The sequence below is a fragment of the Arctopsyche grandis genome, chromosome 11, assembly GCF_051622035.1.
Source record: "Arctopsyche grandis isolate Sample6627 chromosome 11, ASM5162203v2, whole genome shotgun sequence".
NCBI classification, from domain to species: Eukaryota; Metazoa; Arthropoda; class Insecta; order Trichoptera; family Hydropsychidae; genus Arctopsyche; species Arctopsyche grandis.
Window position 1 is genome coordinate 9,262,014 of NC_135365.1, and position 9,841 is coordinate 9,271,854.

Here is a 9,841-nt window from a genome sequence, read left to right on the forward strand (position 1 = left end):
ATTGGTATCATCTGATTGGCATAATCTAATAGACCCATTGACCGGATTGTCAGCAACGTAAAATATCATGACTAACTAAGATACTGCGGATTGATTATAAAAATATACCAATTCATTGTCACCTGTGATGACAATATAAAAAATCAGGTCAAATTTCACCAAGCAAGTCTGTGTTTTATCTAGCTGAAAAATGTTTAGATTTATATCTGAGACAATTACTGAGATAATTGATTTAAAATTATAGATTTCAAGGTAGATGTCACGTGAAACTTTAAAAATTCATATAAAAAAAACATGATATGATAGATAAAAATTCTGTGTGCATATATTTTTCTGATTTGAGGACAGATATCCATCCATAGATAAAAGTTGATGAACAAAAAGCTTTACAATAGCGTTTAGTGCTAACTGGAACAGGCTGTGAATAACTTGAAAAAACATGGCAGACAGTTCAGAAGATTGCCATTTAGGTCGGCATACGCTGAAAGTGCTGAAAAAGCATGAAAACGATGTACATCAGGTACTGTAATCATTTAAAACAGTTCTCTATATATAAATGTATTTTTTCGACACAAATATTTGTTTTAAATTTACATAGATTGAAATAACTAATGGAGAGAAAGAAACTCATGGCTCCGTTAGGATCAGAAGCATCAGAATGGCTCAAAGTCTGAAAGCCAGAGGATATAAGAAAGGAGATGTGATTATGATAAGTGCACTGAATCACAACGATATGAGTATTCCTTATATTGCATCTTTGTTCATAGGAACAGTTCCTTTAGGTTTGGCAACAGATATGAAGCATTGTAAGTATTTTATGATTATATTATGTAAACATATACATGTAAATATTCCTAATGCTAACTGTAGAATTTTTTCAGTGGAAATCATGCATGTTTTATCGATGGGAAAACCTAGTTTGATTTTCGCCGAGCCCGACATTGCTCCAGCTTTAAGCAAAGCTGTGTCTGAGCTTGGCTTTCAAACAGATATTGTCACATTTGGAAGTGAGAAAACTGAAGGTTACCTTCATTTTTCTGAATTTATTCAGCCAACAGGCTCAGAAGAAAGCTTTGAGTGAGTATATTTGAATGCAATTTCAAATATTTATGTATTTGCCGGCACAAAAAAGGTTGTAAATTTGATACGGTCGAGTTAAAAAAGAACTAAACTAATTTTTGCATTTCAGATGTGATGATTTCGATACAAAAACCACAATAGGCCTTCTAGCATGCTCTAGTGGCACTACCGGACAACCCAAATTAGTAGCTCTGTCCCATTACTCTTTGTTCATAACAATATATTCACCATGGAGAACTATTCCAGAGGAGATGAGAAAAGTGTTTTCTTTCCTCTGCTTCTCTTCCATTTACTGGATATCTGGTTCAGTGTCCATATTGACATCATGTCTTTCGGGAACCACACGTCTACATAGCATAAAACCGTTTTCACCAGAAGACTTCCAGAAAGTTGCAACAACCTTCAAAGTATACTAATACTAATTCAAATAACGCATTGCACTTATAATATAACAGATATTTTTAATTTTGAGTGATTATTTCCAGCCTTTTGGAACTCTATTGAGTCAGGTGGCTCTTTCTAGTATAATGAAATATGCAGAAAAAAATGAGGTAGATTTTTCTAATTTTCGAATCATATATTTTGGAGGAAGTACAGTTAGTGAAGATTTAATTGACGAATTTCGGGTATGTTTCATATTGTTGACATTTCTATGCTTATTTTTTTCAAATATTACTTTATTTTAATAAACCTTCTCTCAAATATACAGAAATTAGTCCCGAATGCAGAAATTCGTTCAGCATATGGAGCAACTGAAGTTATGTTTGTGATTGGTGGGCCACATGTAAAAAGAAATTCCTGTGGAAAAGTCAATGCTTATATTGAGCAGTGGAAGGTCAGCAATTTATTTAAAAAAAATAATGACCAGATAATCATGCCGTGAAGGAAAAGTTTTAATGTTTATTGTAATTGATAGATAGTAGACATCGACTCTGGAAAACCCTTAGGTCCAAATCAACCAGGAGAATTGCGTTTAAAAACTCCAAACATGTTTTTGGTATGTAAAGTTTTTGATATTTGTGATTTAAATCATTGAAATATGTACTAATTGAAGCTAAATTCACTTTGTATTAACAAACATCAGGGTTATTACAACAGTCCCGAGGCAACTGCTGCAGCTTTTGACGAAGAAGGCTTCTATAAAACAGGCGATCTTATGTATTATGACGAAGAAGGATATTTCTATGTATTAGATCGGATAAAACAGTTAATTAAATATCGCAACTTCCAAGTATGTATACATATGTACATATGTAGTATTGAGCCAGACCATTTTTCTAGTTTTGCAACATTTTTCATTTATTGTTTGAAGGTTGGTTGTAGTGAGGTTGAAGATGTGATTGGAAATGTTCCTGGTGTATTGTATACGGGAATAGTTGGAGTACCACACCCAGAAGACGGAGAACATCCAATGGCTTTTGTACAACGCGAACCAGGTAGTCAAGTGACTGCAGAGGAAATAATGGACTATGTAAAAGGTGTGTACGATAATATTAATGTTATATTTTATAGAATTGTATGAAATTATTAAACATATTATGATTCAATTTTCAGAAAAATTGTCAGATGCAAAACAGTTACGGGCAGGTGTGGTCTTTTTGGACAAAATTCCAATGACATATTCAGGCAAAATAGATAGAAAAGCGCTAAACAAACTGAAAACAACTAGTGCAGGTGAATAATAATCTTTTTTTTTATTTAATTTAATTTTACACAGATATATACCAGAAAGGCCTAACAAGTAGACCCCAATGCGCCTTCCTAGAAAATTAGTTACAAACATTGTAGCATTTTTATTGCATAAATCACTGTATTTAGAGAGGCTGAAGAACACGAAAGTAACAATTAATTAACTAATGAATTAATCCATAGAGACATCTATGGATTTAGACTTATACATATAGTACATAAATCAAATTCAGATATTTGTGATAGCGGGAAGGATGATTTTTATTATTACATACCTCCTTTACGTTTCACTTACGATTACAATTCAGGAAAAAGTTTGCCTCTTATCCGATCGTTTTCATACTTTGCCATATTGCTCATTTTGGTCATCAATATAAGTAAATGGATCCTCCGCCATTACGATGGTGCAAAAATATTGTGTAAGACGCGTTTGATATCTGCCCGGCGAGATAGTCGTTGACGTTTATCCATCGTTTGTTTATTAGTTTTAAACATAGATGGCGGTAGTAAAATAAAATTATTGTTTTTATTCAAAATAATAATTTTATATACAAATTATAGAAGAGGTATGTTTATAAAAAACTTTTTTTTCTTTTTCATTTCCCTTTTTCCAATTTGATGGAGGAACCGTTTTAACAATGAAATCAGATAAATTGGCAAACTCTGATAAGAGACGATAGACTCAGAGTCACAAATATCCAAGTCTGATCAGCAGTATTAAAGATTAACACGGGATCGAACCCGGTAACCACCGAGGCATACTGCTGGCTTATAATTAAATATGAATTTGATATATATATATATATATATATATATATATATATATATATATATATCAATATAATTTTTTTTACTCAATGAAATATTAAGATTATCTAAATGAATGGCAGACGTTATTTCATCTCGATTCATGTGATACAAGCAACATTGTGTTTAAAACAGCAATGTAATCACAAAATATGTAATCTGTTTACTCCAACAACTCATCTTATCTAACCAATTAAAATTCCTTGCGAGATAAAAGTTTTCAATTAGTCAGGGGTGTGCTGGAACCTGTTCGAGTGAATGATTTGTTGATTTGATCGAACACAAGAATAGTCATGAAATTGGGTGTAGTTCTCAAATGCATAAATGCTTTTGTTTAAAATAATATTCAAAAATATTCACTTGGGGCATATTTTTCCTTTTAAAATCTTTCAATCGTTCCTAAATCTTTATTTAATTTTAATCTTTTGCGGACGACAAGAGAGAGGTTTGCAAAATTTGAAGATCTGCCACTGAAACCTACTATTTTTTTTTTACAAAAGAAGCGAACCAGTTGACAGTTTAGCAGCATACCCCTGCATATATATTTTTTAGAATTATATAATTGGAAGCCTCATGTCAAAATATTTTAGTTCCAGGTCAAAGCTCAATAATGAATAAGCTAATAGGCGACAGTGATTCTCATTTAGGTCGACACACACTTAAAGTGCTGAAAAAATACGAAGATGATATACAACAGGTGATTAATAATAATAATAAATTAATAATATATTACATATAGTCATGCATATTGTATGTATGATGAAAGACCGAGTGCAATTCGGCCTAAAGTTCAATAACTGATTCAAAAACAATAAAAGATAAAACAACAACAGATTAATCAGATTGAATGACGAATTCATGAATTGATATGAACTTAAAATGTTAATGTATACGAAATTAAGTTAATTTGAATGTATATAATGACCAAGACAATTGTCATAAATTTATCCAACTAAATATTTTTTTTTAGATTGAGATTACAACGGGAGCCTCCGAGACAAATGGATCTGTTAGAACGAGAACCATAAGAATGGCACAAGCCTTAAAAGCAAGGGGGATGAAAAAAGGCGACGTCATTATGATAAGTGCTGTCAATCATAATGACATATGCATTCCATATATTGCCTCTATGTATATCGGAACCATTCCGCTACCCATAACAACTGACATGAAGTACTGTTAGTACAAATTATGTATAATATTATCAATTAGTGTCTTTTAAGATCTAAAAAATAATCATATATATATAATATCACTATTCTGTGTATCTGAGATAACACTCGCCGTACTATAAGGGCGAAAACACACAGCACGGAATGTGGCACGTGGAACGTCTTCAATACATTTCTTCAAATATGGGCTACACCGTTATCGATCACTGTCAAGCAAGGATAAATACAAGGATACAATCTTACTGGAAACACTCTAGGGGATCATTTTGGGACGACGCGTGCTAGCTGTTCCATGAATCTGTGCAAGGCACGCCACATTTTTTTGCACGTTTAAAACTATCTAAAAAAAAAACCATGTGCCACGTTCATCGCTGTGTGTTTTCCCCCTAATAGCCGTTTCGATTCGACATACATATGTACGTCATAACTAAAACAATGCCAAAAAAACGTACAATATAATATAGGCCAATAATAATAATAATAGCTTTTATTCCACACGATTGAAAATATTGTATTGAAAAATAGTAAACAAAAAATAAATAAATAAATAAGTAAATATATAAATATTACTAATAATAAATAATAATAATAATTATAAATAATAATAAATAATAATAATAATAATAATAAATAATAATAATAATATAAGTCTAATAATAATAAATACTAAATCTCTGAGCATTTATTTAATTAATTAATTTTTCTATGGGTGTCTTATATTGTTTATATGTAGGTAATTTCCCTCTAGGCAAATTAGTCTCTGAGCATTTAGCGCCAGCTATTGAAAATTTATTTAATTAACTAATTAATTAATTAATTTTTATATTGCTGTTTTAAATTGTTTATATGTAGATAGTTAGGTTGTTTTTACCATTGTTTTTTTCATATTAAACAATTAAATATAAATATCAAATTAAATATGTTTAAAAGGCTTTTGAAAAAAAAAACACAGGACAGACACATTTCTTTAATTTTTTTTAATTTAATAAATTAATATGCCAACACTCATGCGATGGTATTTCATCGAGTACAACACTAGTAATAATTAAATAATGATAGCAAAATAATGTAACAATGATCTACATTGAAAAATAATCACACAAAAAATATTTTTTAGTGGAAATCAAGCATATCGCATCAATGGGAAAACCAAAAATGGTTTTTGCCGATCCTGATATTGCTCCGGTTATTCAAAAAGTCATGTCTGAAATGGAGAACCAAGTTGAAATCGTTATATTCGGAAATGAGGAAATGGAAGGGTACACACAATTTTCCGAATTCGTTAAACCAACTGGAACAGAAGACAATTTTGAGTAAGACAAAATCTCAATAAAAAGTGAAAACATTTTAATAAATGGCTATAAAATGTAATTTGGTTGAAAAACTTCTTCAGATGCGACGATTTTGATCCAGCAAAGACGGTTTGTGCGCTGACTTGTTCCAGCGGAACAACAGGATTGCCAAAATTGGTAGCACTATCCCACACATCTCTGTATTTATCTTTTTACTTTCCAAGAAAAGATATGACAGAAGCAGAAAGAAAAGGCTCGATGACTATCGGTTTTTCACCTCTATATTGGATATCCGGTTCATCAAGCATATTAATGTCTTGTCTACTTGGAAACAAGCGTCTTCACAGTGTAAAACCATTTTCACCAGAAATCTTTCAAAAAGCAGCAAAAATTTACAAGGTTTACATAAATTTTCAAACTTCAAATACATTTTTATTTTATTATCATCGTAAATAAATATTTGCATTAATTTTAGCCGACATTTATGATGATAAGCCAAGTTGCACTGTCCAGTTTATTGAAGTACGCTGAAACTAATGATGTTGATTTTAGCAGTTTTCGTATGATCTTTCACGGTGGAAGTGCTATAAGTGCTGAACTGCTAGATGAGTTACAAGTAAGTTGGTAATTGAAAACTAACGCACAGGTACAAAAATAGGCAATTTTATTTTAAAATGCAATCTTAAGAGGGCTGTACACCCGAAACCTTAATTTTGTTGCCGTTCCTTTCTTCGATATATATATTGAGTGAATGCGAATATATATATATATATATATATATATATATATATATATATATATATATATATATATATATATATATATATATATATATATCAATATATGTTATATATTGAGTGAATACGACAGTTGCGCTTCGACCAGATAATACGTATTTTAAATCGACAAAATTGAGGTTTCGTATTCTCCAATTTTCTCCTCCGAAAATGGACCAATTTTTAAAAAAATTTCATCATCGGTATGAGAAAGATATTTTCTGTGCAACTATGCGCGTATTTTTTTTTAAATCAACTGTTAAATAAGCACACTGGACTCTTTTCGTGGGTGTAAAAAAGAGGCGATTTTATAGATGTTTGGCGGCTCCTAGCTCCTATAAAAAATAACTAATCAAAAAAATAAAACGATAGATGCATCCCAATGGTGGATATCCAAAGCATATTAAAAAAATAATTTCTCTAGTGCCATAATTGAGGAAGGGGGAAGAGTAATACGTTTGTATGGACAAGGCGCTGGTGTCCAGCCCTCTTAAGCAAGAGAACTTAATTTTTTATTTTTTGTACTAAATGTATTTAATTTTCAACTGTAGTGAATTATTGGAATAATGTGTATACATATATAACTTTTTATCTTTCATGATTGACTAGTGGTTACCATATAATGCTTTGAACAGAGTGGTCACAGGTTCAAATTCCACTGGTTTCTGCTTGCCAGATCTTAAATTTGTGACACTAGGTCGATCGTTTCCTATCAGAGTTTGCCAATTTATCTGATTTTCATTGAAACGGTTCCAACAGATTAACAGCCTTACCCATTTTCTCGCAAAATCTCGAGTTTTCAGCAATGTCGAATTTCGCTGATTTGTATAAAATGCTCCAAATTTATAAATTTGACCATAGATGTCTATGTGGATGTTAATTGATATGTATGTATTTACTGAATTTCGCTGAATAGTTTAAAATGCTGCAATTTTACAAATTCAGCCAGAAATGTCTTTATGGATATTAATTTATACGTATTTATGTACTTTGTATAATACTAATAATATTTGTTAAATAAATTGCTAAATTTGTTAAATAAAATTGATAATTTTAGAAACGTTTAGTTAACGGAATGGTAGTTGGAGCTTATGGATGTACAGAAGTATTAAACATCACTCTCGGTTTAATACCAAAAAAAGGATCATGTGGCAAAATCGTTCCTATAACACAATGGAAGGTATTTACATAAAAAAATGATATAATTACCGTAGATTAAATTATATCAAGTTGACAATATTAATAATAATATGTAATGGTTAAAAGATTCAATAAAATTTCAGATTGTGGATGTAGAAACAGAGAAAGAATTGGGTCCGAATCAACCAGGTGAAATGCGTGTGAAAAGTCCAAATATGTTTATGGTAATATTTTTTCATATGATCTCAATATATTTTTCAGTCCCTTCCTCAATGTAATCTTATTTTAGGCATACTATAACTGCCCAGAGGCGACAGTTGCCGCTTATGACAAAGACGGTTGGTACAAAACAGGTGATCTTATGTATTACGATGAAGAAGGGTATTTTTATGTGGTTGATAGAATTAAGGAATTGATCAAGTATAGAAATTATCAGGTAAATCATGTTTAAAGCAATGATAATTTTTAATATGAATTTTTATATATTGAGGAGTTTGGTTGATTTTTTTTATTACAGATCGGAACAATTGAATTGGAAAATGTAATCTGCAGTATTCCAGAAGTTATGGTTGCAGGAGTTGTTGGAGTACCGCATCCTGAAGATGGAGAGCATCCGATGGCCTTCGTGCAACTCGCTCAGGGAGCTGAAGTGTCAGCCCAACAAATTAAAGACTATGTTAAAAGTAAGTGAAAAATATAAAAAAAATGTATTCTAATATGGACTGTTAGTAATTTGATATTTTTGATAAATTTCAGATAACATGTCAGATAGTAAACAGCTACGAGGAGGTGTAGTGTTTTTAGATAAAATACCAACTACATATTCTGGAAAGATTGACCGGAAATGTTTGAAGGCAATGAAAACCATGTATAGAGGTGAATAAGACAGAAATCCTATAAAAGGAGAATTTGATATCCAACCAGATATATAATATCATTTTAAATAAACAATTTCGTATTACGTGGTATATCTGAAAATTATAATGAAGTATATATATATTCAGAAAAACACTTTATAGATATGTATTTACATATAATATGTATGCTTTGTATTACACTAATCCTATTTATCAATCAATATGTACAATTTAAGCAAATTAAAATGGTTCGATGTATATATAATACATATACGTATATAATTCATGAATAAATATATATTTTTAGAATATTAAACATTGTTACTTATTTACTTGCAACTCCTATTGATGCACATACATGTGATAAAATACATTTAAATTACCAACAGGTAAGTCAATTGAAAAAGACAATCTCAACGTGACATGTTATGTACAGCAACTGTTTGTTGATATAATTCAATTGTAATATTGTATGCACAGTAAATTACCTTGTAATGTTATTATTATTATCATATTCTATGTAGTTAATAACTAAATCAAATGACGTTTGCAAGTGTTTTAATATAAATTGTAATATTCATAAGGTAAATAGTATAAAGAAATATTGTATATATGTACATATATCAATGGCGTCGCTAGGGGTGGTGTTCTAAATAAAAAATATTTTTTATTAATAATAATATATATCAAAACGGACGCGATGTATGTTTGTGGGTATGTGCCGTGCATCGACAAGTATGGAGATTTCAAAAAAACAACTTTGACGCTAACGTCAGTGACGTCAGGTCAAGCGACGACAGGCATGTGCGACGTCAGGCCGAGCGACGGGGGACACATACACACATCCACAAACACACACACACACACATTCATTCATCATTTCGAACGGGTTGGATCGGTGAACATGTAATGCACGCGCGCCTATAAATTACCTTACATTATATTTATATGCAGTGGCGGCTCGTCCATACGCACTGCGGTACTGCAGCACCCCCAAGGAAATTGAGAAAAATTTAATATTATTATAT

General features: G+C 31.1%; 1 protein-coding gene across 1 annotated transcript; it reads left to right on the top strand.

The window, feature by feature from the left end:
• The first annotated feature begins 371 nt into the window (after window positions 1-371).
• Window positions 372-9,126, top strand: LOC143918969 (uncharacterized). The gene is made up of 20 exons (XM_077441097.1): window positions 372-520; window positions 599-806; window positions 882-1,077; window positions 1,190-1,487; window positions 1,566-1,706; window positions 1,790-1,915; window positions 1,997-2,077; window positions 2,165-2,311; window positions 2,393-2,558; window positions 2,635-2,754; window positions 4,167-4,273; window positions 4,547-4,754; window positions 5,866-6,061; window positions 6,142-6,439; window positions 6,516-6,656; window positions 7,874-7,996; window positions 8,100-8,180; window positions 8,246-8,392; window positions 8,474-8,639; window positions 8,713-9,126. Exons 1-20 carry the CDS (start codon window positions 440-442, stop codon window positions 8,838-8,840), a joined length of 3,159 nt encoding a protein of 1,052 aa, XP_077297223.1. The 5' UTR covers window positions 372-439; the 3' UTR covers window positions 8,841-9,126.
• The last annotated feature ends 715 nt before the right edge of the window (window positions 9,127-9,841 follow it).